Here is a 24,424-nt window from a genome sequence, read left to right as displayed (position 1 = left end):
GCAATGCTCATATTAGCCTCGCACTGAGGGAAATGTCCATCAACAGTTGAATGCATAAATTATATGCAACCTTACCAGGGAAAACGGCTGAAGTCAATCAAACAAATGAATTACATCAACATGAAAAAGAAGTCCAATGAAATAATGTATGTGCATTGATTCTACCTAAAACAGGTGAAACAGGCTACAGGAAAACAGGCCACAGAAAAGCAAGAATCATAACACTGGGACAATGGTTACCTTTGGGGTTTGGGAGAAGGTTGCGAGTGGCGGGGGGGCAGGTCAGGGATTTCCAAGGTACCGACAAGGTTGTTCTTTCTTGTTTTTTTTTAATAAATTTATTTATTTATTTATTTATTTTTGGCTGCACTGGGTCTTTGTTGCTGCACACGGGCTTTTCTCTAGTTGCGGCGAGCAGGGGCTACTCATCCTTGCTGTGCGTGGGCTTCTCATTGCGGTGGCTTCTCTTGTTGCGGAGCACGGGCTCTAGGTGCGCGGGCTTCAGTAGTTGCAGCACACGGACTCAGTAGTTGTGGCACATGGGCTCAGTTGTGGCTCGCAGGCCCTAGAGCACCGGCTCAGTAGTTGTGGTGCATGGGCTTAGTTGCTCCTCGGCATGTGGGATCTTCCTGGACCAGGGCTCGAACCTGTGTCCCCTGCATTGGCAGGCGGATTTTAACCACCCAACCACCAGGGAAGTGCCAGGTATAGTTTCATAGGTGTTCACTTTCAAACAACTGATGAAGTTTTTAATGCATTTGTCCATGAATGTATACATTTTTCCAAATAAACAAGTAAAAATAATACCCAAAATTGTGATATTGCTGTGTGGGATAAATAAGTATGTAAAGCACCTAGCTTAGTGCTTGATATGTGGTAGGAGCTCATCCTAGATGGGTTTCCCTCACTCTACATGATATTAAGCTAACTCTCTGTATGTAAGTACTAATGGAGGGAAATGATGGCATCTGTTTTTGCTCAGCAGCCAATAACAATCTGTTGGATGAATTTTGTCTCTTTTCTTAGGGAGTCAAACTCAGTGTGAAATTAATAAAACTGACTTATCACTTTTTTCTCAGTGTCTACATTTGGACATTAAGATGCTTAGCCAAGATTTGGGGCTTGGTCTGGTATAGTAATTGGGTGCTTGGAGCCACCAGAGAGAAGAGGGAGGGTAAGATCCAGTTTCAAGTTTTTAGTCCAACTTTCCCTACATCAGAAGTTACCACTAGGGGCTTCCCTGGTGGCGCAGTGGTTGCGAATCCGCCTGCCAATGCAGGGGACACGGGTTCGAGCCCTGGTCTGAGAAGATCCACATGCCGTGGAGCACCTGGGCCTGTGCGCCACAACTACTGAGCCTGCACTCTGGAGCCCATGAGCCACAACTACTGAAGCCCACATGCCACAACTACTGAAGCCTGCGTGCCTAGAGCCTGTGCTCCACAGCAGGAGAAGCCATCTCACTGAGAGGCCCTCGCACCGCAGCAGGGAGTGGCCCCTGCTCGCCGCAGCTGGAGAAGGCCCATGCACAGCGACAAAGACCCAACGCAGCCAATAAATAAATAAATAAATATTAAAAATCTATTAAAAAAAAAGAAAAATATTAAAAAAAAAAAAGAACTTACCACTGTCTTTGGCCTTTACAGGAATCCACCTCCGGACCATTGGGCTTTAGTGAGCGGTCTTCCCACTTATGTTGCCCAAAATGGCCTGGTAAGTAATACAACTTTGAAGGGGGAGAGTTTTGAATCAGGTGGAAAGGTGAAGGGATTTCAGATCAAGAGAGTGGGAAAAACGATGGGAAGTGTGTATCTCTAAAAGCCTGGTTCTCCCGTGTCTCAATTCACTCGACGGTTGGTCCAAGGGGATGCGCAGAGAATTGACATTTGAAGAAATATGAAATACACAGAGAAAGAATTCTCAGATGGAAAGGTGCACAGTCTCAGTGACAACTAAAGATACTTACGCAAATGTCAGTGATAAAGTCACAAGTGGCTGGTCCACCAGGCTCACCACAGAACAAGTCCCAGCCTCTCATCCCAGAGACTTAGTTGCCACTCCCAACCCCCCCACCCCATCCCTGCCACATTTCCAGCCACACAGCAGAGCTCAAATGCTCTATCTCCCCCCATGCCCTACCCTCTCGGGGTGCAGGGTAGAGTGACAGTATCCCCTACCCTAGAGAGAAGGGTCATAGCTGCACATCACCCCAATATTTGAGCCTGCTTATCTCTGTATCCTTCCCCAGGCACACACACTACACAGTGCTGTTCATGTATCAGGGTGTTTGTTTATTGGGCATTTTCTATGTGCCAGGTGCTGTGGTTGGCTCTGGGGATACAATGACAGATGAATCAAATAGTTTCTGTTCTGAAGCTCATCATCAAATGGGAGATATCTTTATGAACAGATACTTAGACTATAATGTGATAAGGCCAGATAGAGATGTACATGGTATATTCTAGGAACACAAAGTAGGAAGCATCTAAACCAGCTTTACTTGCCAGAGTGTTTTGGTCTGAGTTTTAAAATAAATAGGGGTTAGGCAGGTGGGGCAGGAAAGGGGATTGCAGGTGGAGGAAACAACATGGGCAAACAACACGGGCTCGGAGGTTTGAAGCGACATAGCGTGTGCAGTTCCGTGTTGCTGGAGTATTAGGTTTGAGACAGGAAGATGGCAAGAGATGAGGCTTGAGAGGGAGGGAGGGGCCAGATCACAGTAGCCTTGGACGCCAGGTCAAGAGGGTGGGACTTTAATCTACAGGCGATGGGTTTTTAAGCAAGAGGTTGGCACAATGAATTTTCATTTTAGAAAGAAAACTCTGAACGCTCCCTAGAAAATAGATCTGAAGGGACGAAAACTGGAAGCAGAGCGAAAAGTGTGTCCTTACAAACAAGAGATGAAGAACATCTCAACAAAGGCAAAGGCAGTAAAGAACACTAACTGTCTTCATTGCTAACAGCCATGGAGTGCTTACGATGAGCCAGGCAGGGAATACATTTGCTCATTTAATACTCATGACTCAGACAGAGATGAGGTGGAGAGAGGGAGATCAGGGCTCAGATCTAACACCGAAAGGGCTTTGTGATTGGTTGTGAGCAGAGAGGGAGGGAGAGAAGGACCAAAGCCAATTTCAGGCTTCTAGACTGGACAGATAATGCTGCCACCAGGTTTGGATGTAAGATGCTGAGATCAGTTTCAGACAAGGTGTGACAGAGACTTTTTTTCAGAAGCAAGTGTCCAGCAAGTAGCTAAAGAGATGACTCTGATGCTGTGGAGCGAGAGGAGGGATGGAGATAGAGATTTGTGTCAACAAAAGGTAGAGATCTGTACTGACTACACTACAGACAATATGATAGTATATCTGGTCCTTGACCACTTTGCTCCTAGGAGCAGATGGTACTTGAAACCATGAATGTGGATGAAGTCACCAGGGAGAGTGAGGGAGACTCGGGGTGGAATACTGGAGGATGCCAGCATTTAAAGATTGGGTGGAGGAAGAAGAGTGTGTGAAGGAGAATCAGAAGAAGGGTTCAGAGGTGTCTGGAGGCCCAGGAGAGGGTAGTGTCATGGAAACCAAAGAAGTAGAAAGTTTCAACAAAGAGAGAGAATAACAAATGCAGCAAAAGTGATCCAGTGAGATAAGAACCAAAAACTCCCATTGGGCTTGGCAGTTAGGAGGTCATTGGTGGCCCTGATGAGAGCAGGCTTGGTGGCAAGGTGGAGGCAGAAACCAGCAGGTGGTCTGCTGAGGTGTGGATGGGTAATGAGAAGGTAGAAAATGCAAGAGAAGGAGGAGAAAGCCTGATGGTCACTACAAAGACCACATTGGGTCAAGGGAGGATTTTATTTTCAAGGTTGGGAGAGAATCAAGCATGCCCATGGACTGAGGATAAAGAGCCCTCAGAGAGATCAGAAATCAGGAGAGAACAATAGCAACTGATGGAATTGGCCCAAGGAGAGGCCAGAGGTGTGGTACAGTGGGTGGGCAGTCTTGAACAGGAGCAGGGACAGCTCATCCTCTCAGACAACAGAATGGTCTGATCTACTGGGATAGGCAGGGTCCAAGCAAGCTCACATGGTACCTTTTTGAGAACTAGAAAAAGGTGCCCCTTCTTGATGGATGAAAAGAGAAAGGCTAGGGCCGTTGTTCTGCAAGTCAAGAACAGGCTGGATTTCAACTCCCAGTCACCACCTCAGGCAGACGCCTTTGTGCAGTGCACGTGCTACACAACTGTATACAGTGGCCCCATGGGCAGGACTCTGGAGGGATCAGATAAGTGTTATCTGCATGATAGGGTAAACTGGTCCAGTTTTCAGGAGAGGAATCTTGCAACATAAATACAACCAGAGCTACAGCACCTTTTACTTCTTCATCTGCTGTGAAGTTTACAGCACAAGGAAAAACTCCTTCCTGACAAAACAAATATAATTGATTCAAAGATGTTTAGAGTAGCATTATTTACATTAATTTAAAAAAACTGGACATAACCAAATACTCAACAAAAGGGGGCAAGAAAATGGGACACCTTACTATAAAGCTACAGTCATCAAAACAGTATGGTACTGGCACAAAGAACAGGAGAGAAAGCCCAGAAATACTCCCACACATACATCATCATACATCATTGTTGTATGATCAATTAATCTACAACAAAGGAGGCAAGAATATACAACGGAGAAAAGAAAGTCTCTTCAATAAGTGGTGCTGGGAAAACTGGACAGCTACATCTAAAAGAATGAAATTAGAACATTCTCTAATACCATATACAAAAATAAACTCAAAATGGATTAAAGACCTAAATGTAAGATCGGACACTATAAAACTCCTAGAGGAAAACATAGGCAGAACACTCTCTGACATAAATCACAGCAATATCTTTTTGGATCCACCCCCTAGAGAAATGAAAATAAAAACAAAAATAAACAAATGGGACCTCATTAAACTTAAAAGCTTTTGCACAGCTAAGATAACCATAAACAAAATGAGAAGACAACACACAGAATGGGAGAAAATATTTGCAAACGAAGCAACCAACAAGGGATTAATCTCCAAAATTTACAAACAGCTCATGCAGCTCTATATCAAAAAAAAAAAAGACAACCCAATCAAATAAATAGGCAGAAGATCTAAATAGACTTTTCTCCAAAGAAGACATACAGATGGCCAAAAAGCACATGAAAAGATGCTCAACATCACTAATTATTAGAGAATGTAAATCAAAACTACAATGAGGTATCACCTCACACTGGTCAGAATGGCCATCATCACAAAAAAAAATGATACAAATGAACTTATATACAAAACAGAAACAGACTCACAGACTTAGAAAACAAAATTATGGTTACCAAAGGGGAAAGGTGTGGGGGGTAGGGATAAATTAGGAGGTTGGGATTAATATAGACACACTACTATATATAAAATAGATAATCAACAAGGACCTACTGTATAACACAGGGAACTCTACTCAATACTCTGTAATAACCTATATGGGAAAAGAATCTGAAAAAGAATAGGTATATGGATATGTATAACAAAAAAAAAAAGATGAATGAGATATGAAAAAAGCTAACATTAAAAAGAAGAAAATGGGACACTATAAAGCTATTAATAACAACAAATTGTAGACTTAACTTTCTCAAAGCTTGGAAATGACTCAGAAGTGAAGCAAATGGTAAGAAGTCATGTTTATAAGGCAGCTTTCCTGTTCGGTAGCCTCAGTTAATAATTCAAAACCATCTTAAGCATGTCTACCTGATGAAAAGAATGTGAATGCCTTGGATAAAGACGTGATATTTCTGAAAATAGCATGCCCATTGCCCTCAATGGGTACTCTATCAAGTCTAATCATAACTCCATTATTCCTCTTCATGGCTTTCAGATTTGCAACATCATGAATGCACCTGCAGAGGACTTTTTTGCATTCCAGGTAAGTTTTTTTTTTATTTACTCTCTCAGTCATATGATATTTTTCCCGCCAAAGAGGATTCAAATACATTAGAATCCACCTACTTTATTGGGAAGCAGTCTCAACAAAGCGAAAATGTGAGTGCAAAAAAGTCATGTGCCCATGGAAGTGGGGAGAGAGTTAATTTGGTAAATCCAAGGTCCCATTTGGTTTTAAGGTTTACACCCTTTGCTTTCTGGCCTCAGGATCTTTGCTTATGCTGTTCTCTCCTTTACTACCATCTCTTGTCCAAATCCCGTCTTCCCTTCAATGATAACCTCAAATGCTATGAAACTTCTATGAAGTTTTATTCTGCTTCCCCTGGCTGAATATCATTTCTGTCTCCTTAGGATTATCATGGAATGTTGTTTAGTATTCCATTTGATTTTGTTTGTTTGTCTTTTTAAAAAATGTTTGCGGAGGGCACGCTCTGGGCCAGGCATGGGCACGATGCTACACCAGCTACAGAGGTGGACCAGACAGGCATGGTCTTTGTCTTCAGGGAACTCATGATCATATGGGGAAAGAGGCATGTGGAGTTCTGGTCAGGACAAGAGCAGAGGGACAGAGGAGAGACTCTCCAGGGGGGCTTGACTTCATCTGGGAAGAGTCAAGGAACATGTCCCTGAGAAATTATGTTTGGGCAGTAAAGAAAGGAGAGAGGATTGCAGGAAAGAGAGGGCTTGTTGGAAGGAACCAGAGTAGACCAATGAGACTGAGGGGAGAGTGGCAGGATGAAATTCTAGAGAGGTAGACACAGGCCAGGTCACACAGGGCCTGGAAGGCCATGCCAAGGAGTTTGGCTTTCTTACTCTATTTCCCTTATGTCATCTTTCATGATCCTTCCTTGTCTTTTAGATTAATTCCCCTTGGCAAAATATGGGCTTCCTTTGGTCAAAGGTCGGGGCTTATCTTTCTTAACATATTCAGCTCTGGGCGCCCTGTCAATATTTCTTGAGTTTAGCATGCTAGGTGTACGAAAACCAAATCATGAGCAGTCAGGAGATAATTAAGAAGGAAATAAAAATGACTCATAGCAAAATTAGTGTTTCTTTGTTTTTTTTTTTTTACTCCTTAAATAACATTATGAAAGACCTTAGAGAGAATATCCTTCCAAGGTTAAAACCGTATGTCTTGTGTTGTGACGTTGACCACATCAGTGTGACAAGGCAAATTGTTGCTGAGAGTTGCTAACCTGATTATAACCACAACAGAACTTGATCTTTACCCAAGTCTTTACCCAAGATCTTTACCCAGATTAACTGTAGTTTACCCACTTTAGTAAATAAAATCTAATCTTGTTTTTAGATTCCAGTCTTCTGTCTCCAACTCATCCTCCACAAAGTAGCCTGAGTGATTTTTAAAAGAAAAACATAAGTTGCATCAAGTAACTTCGCTCCTTAAAAATGTTTAATACTTTCCCATTTCACTTTTATTCACTTCCAATAAAATCTGCCTCTTTATTATGGCCTTCAGAGAGGCCGTGATAGAAAAGGTTAGGGAGAGAGCTGGGAACTTGAACTCAAGTTTCCTGACTGACAGCCCTGTGCTCTTTGGACTGTATTCTACATCCCTCTGAAGTCACTCTCCTACCAGGTGCTGAGTTCAAGTGCTACTTAAACAATAATAATTATCATCTCACCACCTTCAAAATCTTGGAACTTTCGAGCTGGAAGACTCTCCAACTCCAGGAAGCCTTCCTTGACTTCCTTCCCTCCTCTGGCTCCCACAGTACCTTGCAGAACTTCCCACATGCAGTGTGATTGCCTGTTTACCTTCCAGATGTGAGCAACCTGAGGACAACACCTTTGCCTTACTTTTCTTGGTTCTCCCATCTTCTAGCTCAGGTTCTTGTACATTGTAAAATACTTGATAAATCTTCAATGAATCAGTGGAAAAAAGGCTAGAAATTGTCTAGTTATCCCCATTTTATAAATGATGAAAGTGAGGCTCAGAGAGATGGGAAATGACTCACAAACAGTACCTTATGATTGACCAAGATATTTCACCTCTATTTTCTCATTTGTTCCATGAGGTACATACTCTTACTACCAGCCCCATCTATAAATGAGAAAATTGAGGCTCATGGAGATAAAACGACATGCCAAAAGGAACACAGAAAGGCAGGTCGGGAGGCAAAAGGTACAGGTTATATCCAGTTGATTAGTTCAAAGTTACAAGCATCACCAACATGGCCCCTTTTAAGCCAGTCCCCTGCAGTTAGCTCCTGTATCTGAAAGGGAAACACTGCCTCCCTGGACTGTTTGTTTGCATCATTAGATTCCCAATACACAACTCGCTGCCTGGCACATGATGGCCCTGACATTTTGGGGATGAAAACAGTATAGCTATCTGGCTTATGGAGCTTCCACCAGATGGGCAACCTGCTCATGGCCTTTGGCGACTAAAATCATGCAAAACCCAACAAGGTCTAACCTCTTGCCACCCCCTCAGCCAATCAGGGTCATAATGCAGCATGAAGTCCATTACAGATGCCTCTGCAGCCTGGTACCTGAAGCAAACTTACTCTGGCTCTTCTCTTGCAGAAAGAGCCTCTGGATGAGTCAGGATGGATGATTAAAAATGTCCTTTCTATGCCAATTGTGAACAAGAAGGAAGAAATTGTCGGGGTGGCCACGTTTTACAATCGCAAAGATGGGAAACCCTTTGATGAAATGGATGAGACCCTCATGGAGGTACGGTTTTTGAGGAGGCCTCTAGACGTGGTATTCAGAGTCGGCTCACCAACGAACTTGGCTTCCAGAGCCGCGTGGTGGGGCCCTTGTGTGCTGCTGCCCCAGCTCAGGAGGGATGGGGGCTCACCTTGTAGACGCCTTCCTGACTCAACATTTATTCTCTTTGCTCTCCCTTCTGCACTGCAGCAGTTGTCAGAGAAATCTATATTCCCTTTTTTAAAAAATTAATAAACTTTACCTTTTAGAGAAGCTTTAGGTTCACAGCGAAATTGAGCAGAAAGTGCAGAGAGTTCACTTATATCCCACGTCCCCCCATACGCACAACACATTCCCTTTTTGTGAAATTATTAGACATCAGGATGGTGCTTTATGTGCTTTATTCAAAGTGCATTCTCAGCCATTATTTCATCTTATCCTAACAACATCTCTTTGAGGAGGGCCGCACACAGCTAATCAAACCCATTTTGTAGCTGAGAAAGTGGAGGTTTAGAGAGTCTTGCCCTAAGTTACAGAGGCAGAATCAAACCTGGATGTTCTGCCTCTGATTCTTCCTTTCTTTCCTTTCAGTCTTTGGCTCAATTCCTGGGCTGGTCTGTCTTAAATCCTGACACTTATGAGTCAATGAACAAACTTGAAAACAGGAAGGATATTTTCCAAGACATGGTGAAATATCACGTGAAGTGTGACAATGAAGAAATCCAGAAAATCTTGGTGAGTAGTGTTTTTTTCCTGTTTCTACTCTAGAAATGGCTGCTCTGGGGACAGCTGTCCCTCGCAGGGTTACCTCAGTCTTAGAACCAGACCTTGGCTTAACAGCTCGAGAAACTCCATTTTTCTCTGTGCTCAGGGCTTACATGGTACTAGAGATGGAGCCACCAACCACAGTCGCTACTCTGAGAGGAAGCTCTATCTGACAGACCAATGGACAATGGCCAGTTGCTCAGAGCCTCCCTCCGTGAGGTCAGCTCACTTAGAAGACTCAATCTTTCTGAGCAAAGAAATAGTTCAGAGGGGGGTTAGATGTTTGTAGGAAGCCCTCACATAGTTTCATCACTGTACAGTATATAAGGTAATTTCACACTAAAGATGCTTACAATAGCCCAGTAAGGTTGGCAGGGAAAGGATTTGTTTTTTTTTGGCCGTACCACATGGCATGTGGGATTGTAGTTCCCTGACCAGGGATCGAACCCACGCCCTCTGCATTGGAAGCTCGGAGTCTTAACCATTGGACCACCAGGGAAGTCCCAGGGTAAGAATTTTTACCCCCATTGTGGAGATGAAGAAATTGAGCCCCAGAAGGGGGAAGTAATTTGTCCCCAAATCACCCAGCTCGTTAAATAGGTCTCATTTAACATTCAGGATAATGAGCAAATTATCACTGTGCTGAAAGGGCTGCCTTGGGAGGTAGTGAGCACCCCATCATGAGAGGTATCTAAGCATAGGCTGGGTGATCATATATCAGGGAAGCTATAGAGGAGAGTCCCACCTGGGTGGGAAACTGGATGACAGGCTTTCAAAGATATGTGAGAATCAGTGATCCGCCATTCCTGGGATTTTGGTCTGAAAGAGATGAAGATTTTAGAAGTAAACAGAATTAGCCAAAGGGCATTGGATATGATGCCCAGCTGAGTTCCCAAGACTTTGGTTTATACACTGCACAAGTTGAAACAACATAAGCCAATGTTTTCAGAGGGCATTTCTTAAGCTGGGAAGATACAACAAATTTGATCATTTTGATCCCAATAACTGATAAATCCAAAGGAGAAAACATCCAGTATGGATGAACTGACCCATGGTTTGCTTGTCTCGGTCCATAATTTTAAGCCAGATGATGGATATGTAGACCCTATGGAGGCATAGCTTCAGTGAACCAGTTAAAAGTTAATAGACTATACTCTAGATCAAGAACTCCGAAACCAGTTATTGGGTCCAGGTTCCCCCCTCCTGTAGCACATGGGGAAATAGGCCCAGAGAGGGAAGGAATTTGTCTCAAGTCACACAGTAAGTGAGAGGAAGAGCCAGGACCATGAGCAAGGACTCCAGACCCCCAGTCAGCGATAATAACAATATCAACAACAGCATTACTTAATTTTAGCACTTACTATGTGCCAAGCACTGCTCTCAGTGATTTACACGCATTATTTAATTTAGTTGCATATATGTTTTCGGAAATGACTTTGCATAAGGGAATTCCCTGGTGGTCCAGTGGTTAGGACTCTGCGCTTCCACTGCAAGGGGCATCGGTTCGATCCCTGGTCTGGAAGCTAAGATCCCAAGTTTAAAAAAAAAAAAAAAAAAAGGCTTTGCATAATCTAATTTTAACTTGCCAGTTAAGTACTTTTATTATCCCCATTTTACACATGAGGAAATGGGAGATCCAAGCCAGTAACTGGCAGAGCTCGAATATGCACGAAGGGCTCCATGGCTCCAAAGCACATGACTTTGAATTTACTTGTCAATAAATGTGGAATGACAGCCTCTCTGAGTTGGTAGCTCTGTTGCAAGAACTTTGGTGGAAGAAGAAAAAAGGAAATGGAAAAGTAGAGATATATTTAGACCTTAGATGTAGCAAACTAATTCTTTTCTCTGCTATTTCGGGCCCCGGCAGAAAACCAGAGAGGTGTATGGGAAGGAGCCGTGGGAATGCGAGGAGGAAGAACTGGCTGAGATTCTGGTGAGCTGGGCAGCAGCACTGGCCCTGACCTGTTACAAGCGCAGGGTGTGCCCCAAGCATGGGCGGGGAGTGTCTCTGCCAAGGATGACCCTTGCCACTCTGCTCTGATCCTTCCAGCGGACTCGGGATAGGGACAGGGCTTGGGTGGGGGGGATAGGAGAGGGACCCAGGAACTCTTCATGTGTCCCAGTCACTTGACTCCATGTTTCACACAGCAAGGACAGCTGCCAGATGCAGAGAAATATGAAATTAATAAATTCCACTTCAGCGACCTGCCCCTGACGGAACTGGAGCTGGTGAAATGTGGAATACAGATGTACTATGAGCTCAGAGTGGTGGATAAATTTCACATTCCTCAGGAGGTGAGGTCGAAACAAACGTTTGATTTCCCTTTTTCTTTTCCCTGTTTCTTTTTTGCTTGCTTTAAAAAAAAAAAAGAAACAAAACTCAATCTGTAAACTGCCTTAAAAAGAGTGTACCCTCAGCTTTTAGGATTTAAAGCATTAGTCACATCGCACAGATGCGTCATTTATCAGAAAAGAGACACATGGTTCCTCTGAACTGTGGTGTTTCTCAAGGTGGGTATTGAGGCACTGAGTTCTGAAGACTGTGGATAAATGGGATGCCAAAAACGGTGCTACAGTCAAACAGGGTGGGAAAAGTGGGTTAAATCCATTTAAACAGGACTTTTTCCCCTGCAGGATTCCTTAGGTGTGCTGTGCATCTAGGGGGACGGGGATGGACAAAAAGGTGGAGGTGGGGGGTATATCGCGTGCAGAATTTCCCAGACTTCTTTGAGTAAAGCAGCGGTTCTAAATGTGTTGCCCCAAAGCACATCAGCACCACCTGAAAACGGATCAACATGGGCGCGTGCGCACGCACACACACACACACTCCTAGCTGTAAGGAATCAGAAACTGTTTTCACAAGGCCTCCGCACAGCCCGGAGCGATTCAGACGTGCACTCAAGTCTGAGAACCGCTGATTTAAAGACCCCTTTGATTTTTCTCCTGTACAGTTCCTGTAAGCTTCTCCCAGGGCCTTGTTTCATAACCACGTCCATTGTCATAGTACCTAGCAGTCTGCAAAGTGCTCTCACAGCCTTATTGCATCTATTGCTAGTTCCCACACGTGGTCCAGGGCGGGGGCTGGAGCATCTGGGGTTCAGCAGGCACCCTCCCCACCACCACACCCCCCCAGCCTTGGCGCAATGCTGCTGCCTCACTGATGTGCATGTGTTCGCAGGTCCTGGTGCGGTTCATGTATTCCCTGAGTAAGGGCTACCGCAGGATCACCTACCACAACTGGCGGCACGGCTTCAACGTGGGGCAGACCATGTTCTCCTTGCTGGTGGTACGGCGGTGGCTGCATCTGGGCGGCGTGGTGGGCGGGACTGCGGGTGGCTGCGAGCTCCCGCCACACTGGGACGACCTCGTGCAGCTCCCCTGGCAGCAGCGGCATCATTCTTCTACTTACTGCTTTTTAAAAAAAAATGCAAAAAGAGTACATGCTTAGCATAAATGAATTCCAAGAAGAGAGAAGTATATAAAATAAAAAGTAAAAGAAAGCTACATTCTTCTCCCACCCCCAAGCCGGTATTTGGAGAAAACCATGACACAACTCCTTCAAGATTTTCTTCTAAGAAGCATCGAGACATATTTGTTCACACACACATACACAAAGTTTATTTTGTTCATAACCAGTTAAATATTATTATTCTGTAACATACTTTTTTTTCATTTGAAAATATATAAATATATTGATCACATTCTTTAAATATATTTTTATTGTGGTAAAATATACATAACCCAAAATTTATCATTTTAACCATTTTTAGGTGCACAATTCAGTGGCATTAAGTATGTTCACAATATTGTGCAACCATCACTACTCTCCATCTCTTGAAATTTTCCAGCTTCCCAAATAGACGCCCTGTCCCCATTAAACAACAATATTAATGCAGCTCCCCATTTCCCCTGTCCCCAGCCCCTGGCGACCACCATTCTACTTTTTCAGTCTCTATGAATTTGATTATAGGTATCTCACATAAGTAGAATCATACAGTATTTGTCCTTTTGTGTCTGACTTATTCCACTGAATGTTTTTAAGGCTTATCCATGATCTAATTTCATGGCTTCAGAGTATTCTGCATTGTTTAAGTAGACCATAATTTCTTTACCCAGCTCCCCTATTGTTGGACACGGGGGTTGTTTTCGATCTTTCACTATTACAAACAGTGCTACTGTATCCTTGGATGGACATACCTATGTGTATATGTGTCAGTCTTTTTGTCTCAGAGGGTTTGCAGTTTCTATATTTCATTTAAAAGTGTTTCCCCATCCAGGTTATGATACACATCTCTGCCCTTGCCTAGCCTCCTCATCCTCATTCCTTTCCCTTGTGGCTGGAATGGTCAGGGCAGAGTAAGCACTAGGGCCAGGAGGCAGGAATTCTGGCTAGGCTGTCATTGAGGGTGAAAAACACACCCCTTAGAATTGATTTATTTCTTAGAGTCACAGAGTCAGCATCACCTCCCCAGGGCTCTTTCCACCCTTGACTCCAACACCCTGCACAAACAAGGAGTTAAGTACTTTCAAGACACTCAGGGAACAATTCTTCTGGGCTGTGCTTGAATCGGTAGACCAGGTTTGGAAAGTTTGCTTTACCAGTCTGGTCATGTTCAAAAACACTCTAAATCCTAAAATTCGAGGGCTGTCAGTTTCTCAACAGTCATCCAGTCTGATGTCCTCCACCTTGAGTGTGCACGATGAGATATTGAGGCCCAGAGGGAGATGCGACCAGCTAAGGTCACTCAGAAGTAAGGTGACTCACCAGCCCCATTTGCCTGGGACTGTCCCAGTTCTAGCACAGAAAGTCCCACATCCCAGAAAACCCCTGAGTCCCGGCAAACATCTGGTCACCCTGTGGCGCCAGGGGTCGAGCCAAGATCAGACCTATGTTTCAAAGCTCCAGGCCCTCCCCCTCACGCCTGCGCTCTCAGCCCTTCTTCCGACCCCCACAAGAAGGGAGTGAGTGCTATCTGTGACTGCTCTTCCAGACTGGAAAGCTGAAGCAATACTTCACAGACCTGGAGGCCCTGGCCATGGTCACCGCTGCCTTCTGCCATGACATTGACCACAGAGGCACCAACAATCTCTACCAAATGAAGTGAGTCAGCGCTTACTGGCCCTCCTCTCTACCTCCTGCCTCCAGGATTGATTACCTAGATCTGAATGGGTCTCAGATAGACTCGCTTGCCAAGGAGAAGTCCCGCAGTCCACAACTTCCCACTTCCTCCTGCCCTTTGGATCTGGGTAAACTCCTGTGATAGACAGACTAATGACCCTCAAATATGTCCACACCCCAGTGCCTGGAGCCTGGGAATATGTTGCCTTACATTTAAAAATACTTCATGCCTGTGATTAAGTTAAGGATGTTGAAATATAGGGATTATCTTGGGTTATCCAAGTGGGCCCCATATAGTCAGAAGGGTCCTTATAAGAGGGAGGTGGTGGGGATGTCAGAGAGGACAGAAGATGCTACACTGTTGGCTTGGAAGATGGAGGATGGGCCACAAGCCAAGGAATGTAGGGGGCCTCTAGAAGCTAGAAAAGGCAAGGAAACAGATTTTCCTCTAGAACCTCCAGAAGGGAAGCAGCTCTGCAGACCCATTTTAGACTTCTGAACTCCAGAGCTGTAAGATAATAAAATTTTATTGTTTTAAGCCATTCAGTTTGTGGTAATGTGTCAGAGCAACAACAGGAAACTAATATATTAAACTTCTTCACTCTCCTCCTTCCCTTCCTACCTGTTGAATTAATTCAAGCCAAGATGTTAGTAACTGAGAACGGTTCATTTATTCATCTTGTGTTTATAATGCTCCTAACACCAGTGTGGTAGGCCCTAGGCTAGGCAAAGGAGGTACCACGGTGAGCAAACCAGACGCAGTCCCCATCCTCACAGAGCTTATATTCTAGATAGTCTCTGAAGCAGAGTCCTTGAACTATGTTCTGGGGGACCCTCGTGATCACCTTGTGGGCTGGGCAGAGCAGGGACGAGTGTGACACCCATATTATAAATGAGGAAACTGAGGCTCTTCCCAGGGCCCACAGCCTGTAAGTCATTAACAAGCCCTAGAACATGCTTCTCTGAGTCTTCTCAGTTCTTGCCTGCTGCTCCAAGGTTAGAGATTGTGTTTACATTTTACCTCGTGGGAAGCTAAGTACTGATCTCAGTGCTTGGCACGTACAAAGGGCTCAACAAATATTTATTGAATAAAGACATGAATAAATATATTGCTTGTGGGAATTCGGTGGCTTCCCCTAAGGATCAGGTATGAAGGATCTGGGGCTTTGTCATGTTCAAAGTACGGCCCAGTGCCAATGTCCATGGAAGGGCACTGGGCCAATAAGTTTCTAAAATTGCATGTGGCATTGTGTTTGTGTCTTTTTCTGGGGATAAGGGTCCACACTTCTAGGGAGTGCACAACCTCAAAGAGGCCCAGAGTCAGTTGTGGAGAAAACTAAAGCCTGAGGGTCAGGATACCTGCTATCTAGTCCTATTTCCCACTGTCCTACTGTGTGGCAAATTCCTTCTTATTCCTGAACTTGAACCTCTCTGCCTGCAGAATTAGGAGGTGACAGGAATGGATGATGTCTTTAACCTTCACCTCAGCCATTTCATACTGATCCTCTCTCTCTGTGTCTCTCTCTTTCTCTCCCATTCAGATCCCAGAACCCACTGGCCAAGCTCCATGGGTCCTCCATCTTGGAAAGACACCACTTGGAGTTTGGCAAAACATTGCTGAGAGATGAGGTAGGATGAGGGCCCTCTGCACTGGCTTTGGGGCCTGAGAAGGAGCCCCCATCTCACAAGAAGCCTGAGTGTGGCCAGGCGTTGGCCTGGGTTGCCTCTCCCATCACCTGAGGCGGCCATCAGTAGTTGAGCAACTTTACTGCCAGCATCACTTCTTATATCTCTCCTATGGTTTTCTCTTTAGAGCTTGAATATCTTTCAAAACCTCAATCGCAGGCAGCATGAGCATGCAATCCACATGATGGACATCGCGATCATTGCTACAGACCTCGCCTTGTATTTCAAGTTGGTGTTTCTTCTTCATTTTAAGAATAACAATGATTAGGGAATTCCCTGGCAATCCAGTTGTTAAGACTGCCATGGGCCCGGGTTCCATCCCTGGTCGGGGAACTAAGATCCCGCAAGCCACCCAGCGTGGCCAAAAAAAAGAATAGCAATGATTATAATAATAATGAACACCACAGTTCTAATTGATTTAGTATATGCTCTGTGCCAGGCACCATACTTGTGCTATGGACACATCGACTCTCACTACAGCTCTATGAGCTAGATATTTTTACCCCCATTATACAGATGGGGAAACTGAGATCCAGGGGAATATTAGCTAAGATCAGATAACAAATCCATGGTAGAGTCTGAGTTAGAACTGAGGTCTTCACTCCCAGGTGTTGGTTCTTTTCACCCTTTTTTTTTTTTTTTTAAATTACATTGTTTTAATTAGCCTCTATCTGAAACAGCCAACATTAGAAGGCCAGAGGTTGCCTTATTCTAAGATGTGCTCCTTTAACAAACTGGCGTGTTTTGTAGGAAGAGGACAATGTTCCAAAAGATCGTGGATCAGTCTAAGACATATGAGACTCAACAGGAGTGGACGCAGTACATGATGCTGGATCAGACACGGAAGGAAATCGTTATGTGAGTTGAGACAGGGCTTAAACCCTGATCCCCTTAAGCCCGGGGTCATAAGGCAAAATTCTGCACTAACAGGCCTTGCTGCCTTTAAGAGAGCCCTGGGACACTTTCCATTATGGAGGCCTCTGACATATGAAACAAAGAAGTTATGCCAAAACAACATTGCAGAAATTATATGTTTAATCTTTATTCTAACACAAAAATATAAGACAGTATACTATCCTTTTACTTCTTTGTATACAAAAAGTACACTATTTGAAGTATTTCTATCCTAAAATGCAGAATTTTTGTGGTAAAGTGATGTAACTATAAAGTTTTTGATAAAACATAGAGCATTATACCAATTATGGTTTGAGTGATAACTAAATGTCACTCAAAATCTGTAGGCTTAATTTCTTAAGTGTTCTTTTATACATGGCAATGGCCTGCAAGACAGCTGTGCAATTCACAAATTAGTTCCATGATTTGTGTGATATTTAGTGCTTTGCTGGCATGAGGTCTGGTAATGGGATGCAACTTTAAGTTTTCTGGTGAATGTCTTCTTTTAGTTTCTCTCAGTGTGCTTCCATGATTCACTTCAATTGATGATGGGGTGAGAAGTGTAAATCTGAGGTTTTTCTTGAATATGTGGCCCAAGCCAATGGGTCCCCTGGCTCCCCTGTGACAGGTCCTGGGTGTTGATGTCAAAGGAAACAAGTCCTGACCCAGTACCCAAAGAGGTGTTGTTAGTTTATCCCCAGATGCTTCTGTGGAGATGAGGTTTAATTAAGTCACAAATGTTACAAGTCCCTGCAACAGAGAAGGGGCAGCTGCTGGGACAGGCTCAGGGAAGACTAGGCAAGTGGCCAGTTGTCCTTCCCTCAGCTTTGAAGTTGTCCAAGCAGGCCTCCCCAAAGGTCCTCCCATCCTGGGGAGCAGTGTGACCTGCACCACTGAACAAGGAGGCACACGCTGGCTACAGCTGCTCCTGGGCAGACCAGGAGCTGCCCTGCTGGACATTTCAAAATGGTGCTGCAGAAGAACTGAATGACGGGAAAGAACACCAAGTTCTTGGACAGGGGGTCTTATTATTAGAAAAGTCGTCTATTCTCCCTATTTACTTATTCATTTAAAGTGATTCCAAGGAAAATATCGACTTTATTTTGGGGAGAATTAGGAAGCCAATTCCAAAATCCTTATGAGAAATAAGTATGCAAAAAGAGCCAGAAAATTCTGAAAGAGAAAGGAAATAATAGGGACCAGCAGAACTGAAGGCAATTCAATCCTAGGCATGAGAAGGACAGGTCAATGAACAGGCTCAAAAGACAATGCCTATGCTAAAAGTGGATTTTCTGCCAGTGGAGAAAGGGATAATTTCATAAACGGTGTTGGGACCATGAGGTGGTCTGCTTGTTTTTTTCCAAGACCAGCAAGCAATTCTCCAGTTCTCAGTGAGCACTGACTTGTTGTCCTACAAATTTCACTCAATTCTCACACTATCTACCCAGAGATAGTGTCAGACCCCACTTACTAAGGGCTCAGCCCCACGAGACTGGCTTCCTTTCAGACACCAATGGCAAGTCCATGTTGCCTGTGCTTCTGATTGACTAGCTATAAATTGGATGTTCCCATGACCCCCTCCTTGGGTTCGATTAATTTGTTAGAGTGGGTCACAGAACTCAGAGAAATGTTTACTTACTTTACCAGTTTATTATAAAGGTTATTAAAAAGAATACAGAAGAACAGCCAAACAGGTACATAGGGTAAGGCCAGAAGGGTCCTGAATGCAGGGGCTTCCATCCCCATGGAACTGGGGTGTATTCACCAGCCCTGAAGCTTATTAAATCTCATTGTTCAAGGGTTTTATAAAACTTAATCTGCAGCTCCTCCCAACCCTTTCCAAGAGGCCAGCAGGTGGGGGTGAAAGTTCCATCCCTCTATTCACTTGGTCTTTCTGGTGACCAGCCCTACCCGAACCCACCTAGGGACCCTACCCTAAGTCGCCCTATATCACCTCATTAGCGTAAATCCAAAGGGGGCTTCTTGGGAAGGATAAGACACTCCTATCACTCAGGAAATTTCAAGAGTTTTAGGAGCTCTGTGTGAGGAACCAGGGACAAAAACCAAATATATTTCATATTCTACCATATATTTCATATTCTACCACAGAGGTAAATCTCTATTTCACTCCTATAGCAAATAAATTCCAGATGAATCAAGGATTTTAAAATAATGAGAAAACAAACTAAAAAAATGGAGAGAGGAAAAAAGCATGGGAGAATTAAAAAGAGTAAGCTTTTCAAAGTGTGACATAAAATTCAAGTCATGAATAGATTGATAAATTTGACTACATAAAAATTAGAGATTTCTGCACACCACACACAAGAACACATAGCTAAAGTCCAAATGAAAATGATACACTGGGGGAAAATATGTGCAACACTTCTGACAGAAAAAGAGCTAATTTCCTCAGTAGTGTTAATACAATTCAAGAAAAAGCCTAATCCCACAGAAAAAAGAGCAAATGGCATGAATACATATTTCCCAGAAAAGGAATTACAATGGGATGTAAACATATGAATAGATGATGACCTTACCCATAGTGAGAGAAATGCAAAATAAAAGTACCTTGAGATACAATTGTTCATCCCTCTTACTGGCAAAGATTAAATGTTTGCTAACACATGGTGTTGGGCAGAGTGAGGGGCAACAGGCAATCCTACTCACTGTGGTGGGAATGTAAATAGGTGCAGTTTTTTGTTTTGTGTGTGTGTGTGTGTGTGTGTGTGTGTGTGTGTGTGTGTGTGTGTGTTTTAAAGTTTGCTTATCTTTGTTTTGGTTGCGCCAAACGGCTCGCGGGATCTTAGTTCCCCGACCAGGGATTGAACCTGGGCCATGGCAGTGAGAACACTGAGTCCTAACCACTGGACCACCAGGGAACTCCCCAATAGGTACAGTTTTACGGAGGGCAATGCCTATCAAAATTGTAACCGGCCATACTCTTTGACCCAGCAATCCCACATCTAGGATTTACCCTCCAGATTTTCTCCCACATGTGCTTCAAGGAGTATGCACAAAGTTATTCATTGCAGCATTATTTGTAATCACAAAAAATATTGAAAAAACCTTAAATAACCATCATGGGGGACCAGGTTAAATACATTATGGTATTTTCACACAACGCAATGTCATGCAGACTTTACAAAGAAATGATATTAAGAGTTTCAAAAAATTTTGAAAAGCCAGAGGCAGGACTTCTTCAGTCATTGTAAAAGCCAAGGTAGTCTTAAGCGGAAGTCTTCACTGAGCACACATACCCCTCCCAAAGCCTTCCAAGACAAATATAGGCTTGGATGGCCTCAAGGGAATCAGTGTTCTCTCTCTCTCTTCACATTATCTTCTGGAGAAAGCACAGTAGGTGAGGCATGGTCAGTTCCTCACTCTTCTCCCACGTTACAAAATAAAGGCAAACTCCCCCTTTTTTGAAGTCTATGGTGCAAAGACCCCTGGGGCATCAAACAGAGGGACAATAAATACTGGTGTCCTCAAAGCTTCTTTTAATCGTGGCATTATAAACCCAAGGGAGGGCTTCTGATAGATAATTTGGAAGAATTTAAAGAATGGAATGACATTGTGACAAAACTCCTTCCATTCCCAGAGTTTCTAATTATTGCATCTAATTAGTCTTGCAATAAGAAGTATTCATTCATTAACTGATTTTCTTTTCTTTTTGGCTGCACCACACGACTTGCGGGATCTTCTCCCCGACTGGGGATTGAACCCATGTCCTCAGCAGTGAAAGCGCAGAGTCCTAACCACTGAACCGCCAGGGAATTCCCAATTTATTAACTGATTTTTAAAAAATAGTCCCATCCTATCTCATCGTAGATGAATTTCCAAAAATATTTGAATGTTTAATAATTTCTAAAAATAGGTAATATATTTTATTGTATTGGTTAAGCGTGTAATAATAATAACTCAATCCAAAAGAAAAGTTTTCAACACTTGGAGACCTATGGTCAAAGACAGCATTTTTTAGTTATATAATTTCAACTAATGGACATATTTGGTTGCAAATAAGTATGAAAGGGTAATCAATATATTTCATATATATATATTTTTGAATGTCTATCTGTGATATGTATACAGTTATACACATATATACATACATACATACACACACACACATACACACACACAAAACATTAGGATAAAAATCTGTGGGGGAAGTCAACTGGAAATACAAGTTTATGAAGTAAAGGAAGAACGCAAAATTCCAGACTTTTTTTTTTAATTGAAGTATAGTTGATGTACAATATTAATATGTTACAGGTGCACAATATGGTGAGTCACAATTTTTAAAGGTTATACTCCATTTATAGTTATTATAAAATATTGGCTCTATTCCCTGTGTTGTACAATATATCCTGTAGCTTATTTTTCACATAGTAGTTTGTACCTCTTAATTCCCTACCTTTATATTGCCTCTCCCCACTTCCCTCTCCCTACTGGTAACCACTATATCTCCAGCTTGTTCTTCATATCTGTGAGTCTGCTTCTTTTTTTATCACATTCACTTGTTTGTTGTTGTTTTTAGATTCCACATTTAAGTGACATCATACAGTATTCGCCTTTCTCTGACTGATTTCACTTAGCATAATACTGTCCATCTATGTTGCTGCACATGGCAAAATTTCTTCATTTTATGGCTGAGTAATATTCTCTTGTATATCATACCACATCTTCTTTATCCATTCATCTGTCGACAGACACTTAGGTTGCTTCAATACCTTGGCAATTGTAAATAATGCTGCTATGAATATTGGGGTGCATGTATCTTTTCGAATTAGTGTTTTTGTTTTTTTTGAATATATACCCAGGAGTGGAATTGCTGGGTCACATGGTAGTTCTATTTTTAGTTTTTTGAGAAACTTTCATACTGTTTTCCACAGTGGCTGCACCAATTTACATTCCCACCAACAGTGTACGAGAGTTCCCTTCTCTCCACACCCTCTCCAGCATTTATTATTTGTGTTTTGTTTTGTTTTGTTTTTTGATGATAGCCATTCTGACAGGTGTGAGGTGATATCTCATTGTGGTTTTGATTTGCAGTTCCCTGATGATTAGTGATGTTGAGCATCTTTCCATGTGCCTATTGGCCATCGGCATTTCCTCTTCGGAAAAATGTCTATTCAGTTCTTCTGCCCATTTTTTAATCAGGATGTTTTGTTTTGTTTTGTTTAGGTTGTTTATTTTTTTGATGTTGAATTGTATGAGCTGTTTTAGATTTTTGGATATTAACCCCTTATTGGTCATATCGATTGCAAATATTTTCTCCCATTCTATAGGTTGTCTTTTTGGTTTGTCAACGGTTTCCTTTGCTGTGAAAAAGCTTTTAAGTTTAATTAGGTCCCATTTGTTTATTTATTTATTTTTAATATATATTTTTAAAATTTTATTTATTTTATTTATTTATTTTTGGCTGCATTGGGTCTTTGCTGCTGTGCGTAGGCCCCCTCCAGCTGCGGAGAGTGGGGGCCACTCCTCGCCACAATGCCTGGGCCTCTCACTGTGGTGGCCTCTCCCGTTGCGGAGCACGGGCTCCAGAGCACAGGCTCAGCAGCTGTGGCGCTCAGGCCCAGCTGCTCCTGGCATGTGGGATCCTCCCGGACCAGGGCTCGAACCCGTGTCCCCTGCATTGGCAGGCGGATTCCCAACCACTGCGCCACAAGGGAAGCCCCATTTGTTTATTTTTTGCTTTTATTTCCTTTGCTTTAGAAGACCAATCCAAAAAAATATATATATATTGCTACAATTTATGTCAAAGAGTGTTCTGCCTATATTTTCCTCTAGGAGTTTTATGGTTTCTGATCCTACATTTCAGTCTTTAAAATTCCAGACTCTTAAAGAAAAGCTTGTCTCTTTGTTTTTAAATGGGTGATGTGCTGATGGATGATATGAAAATGCTATGCTATTTAGATTCCTTTATACTTAAAGAATGATGTAATCATTTTTTTAAAATTTATTTATTACACTTATTTATTTTTGGCTGCGTTGGGTCTTCGTTGCTGTGCGTGGGCTTTCTCTAGTTGCTGCGAGCGGGGGCTACTCTCCATTGCGGTGCGCGGGCTTCTCATTGCGGTGACTTCTCTTGTTGAGGAGCACAGGCCCTAGGCGCGTGGGCTTCAGTAGTTGTGGCACGCAGGCTCAGTGGTTGTGGCCCGCGGGCTCTAGAGCGCAGGCTCAGTAGCTGTGGCGCACGGGCTTCGTTGCTCCACGGCATATGGGATCTTCCCGGACCAGGGCTTGAACCCGTGTCCCCTGCATTGGCAGGCAGATTCTTAACCACCGCGCCACCAGGGAAGCCCTCATGTAATCATTTTAATAGCAAGATGTCAACTTAAAAATGTACAAGAAGGTAAACATTTTTCAGAATTCTTCAGCTAGGCACTCAGTGAAAAAGATCTATAAAGATCTATAAAGAGGATCTATATAGATCTATTTTTTGAATCTTTATAGATTGAAGATCTATAAAGCAGGGTTCTCAATCTTAACACTATTGACATTTGGGGACAACAACTCTTTGTTATAGGGGCTATTCTGTGCATTTTAAGATTTCACTTACTAGATGAAACCCCTGGTTTCTGCTCACTAGATGCCAGTAGCAGCCCCTCCTCTCCAGTTGTGACAAGCAAAAATATCTCCAGACATTGCCAAATATCCCCGGGGGCAAAAACTGCACCCGGTTGAAAACCACTGCTGTAAAGCAGTCTTGGAGTTGGTCCATCGATTAGGAGATTAGACACATAATTAGAGCTGCTTCATACCTGGGTACATTGTACCTGTTACACACTTGTGGCTTCGGCACCAGAGAGTCTGGATTCAAGTCTCAGCTCTCTCACTTTTTGTTGTTTGACCTTGAGTAGTTTACTTCACCTCTCCGTGCCTCAGTTTTCTCATCTGCTCAAAGAGGATACTGGTAGTACCTACCTTATGGATTATCACAGGGGCTGAGCTGAGACACGTGGAGTGCTGTGCAGCATTGCTCACGGCAGGTACGGTGTTAGGCTTTTCCTGTGCTATAAAGAGATATATGTATTTGCTCTTTGTCCCCATTTCCCGACACAGAGCTCTAAAACCCTTGATAGCAGTAAGAGTCATAGGCTTGGCAGGAGTGTCTTTTGTTCTAACGAAGCAACTCTTGGTGGGACCCCAGAGGGCTTCAGGGTAGGGGCTGATCACCAGAAAGATGAAGCCTTGATTAGAAGCTTGGAACTTTCAGCCCCAGCCCAACCTCTGGGGAGGGGAAAGGACTGGAGACTAAATTAGTTACCAATGGCCAGTGATTTAATAAATCATGCTTATGTGGTAAAAGCGCCATTAAAAACCTCTAAACAAC

The 24,424-nt window shown here is 43.2% G+C and overlaps 1 protein-coding gene across 2 annotated transcripts in view; it reads left to right on the top strand.

The window, feature by feature from the left end:
* The window catches only part of PDE6A (phosphodiesterase 6A), a 65,668-nt gene that overhangs the window by 30,345 nt on the left and 10,899 nt on the right, over positions 1 to 24,424 (top strand). For both annotated transcript variants that reach the window (XM_061188330.1, XM_061188329.1), the window contains 11 exons: positions 1,647 to 1,713; positions 5,884 to 5,931; positions 8,496 to 8,645; positions 9,213 to 9,356; positions 11,254 to 11,319; positions 11,535 to 11,681; positions 12,565 to 12,672; positions 14,378 to 14,487; positions 16,047 to 16,134; positions 16,319 to 16,419; positions 16,942 to 17,049. In XM_061188330.1, coding sequence (XP_061044313.1) covers positions 1,647 to 1,713; positions 5,884 to 5,931; positions 8,496 to 8,645; positions 9,213 to 9,356; positions 11,254 to 11,319; positions 11,535 to 11,681; positions 12,565 to 12,672; positions 14,378 to 14,487; positions 16,047 to 16,134; positions 16,319 to 16,419; positions 16,942 to 17,049 — 1,137 coding nt within the window. The remainder of the gene's footprint in view (positions 1 to 1,646; positions 1,714 to 5,883; positions 5,932 to 8,495; positions 8,646 to 9,212; positions 9,357 to 11,253; positions 11,320 to 11,534; positions 11,682 to 12,564; positions 12,673 to 14,377; positions 14,488 to 16,046; positions 16,135 to 16,318; positions 16,420 to 16,941; positions 17,050 to 24,424) is intronic.

This window comes from Eubalaena glacialis, chromosome 4 (genome assembly GCF_028564815.1).
Source record: "Eubalaena glacialis isolate mEubGla1 chromosome 4, mEubGla1.1.hap2.+ XY, whole genome shotgun sequence".
NCBI classification, from domain to species: Eukaryota; Metazoa; Chordata; class Mammalia; order Artiodactyla; family Balaenidae; genus Eubalaena; species Eubalaena glacialis.
The sequence above is the reverse complement of the archived record's forward strand: the minus strand, read 5'-3'. Positions and strand labels throughout refer to the sequence as shown.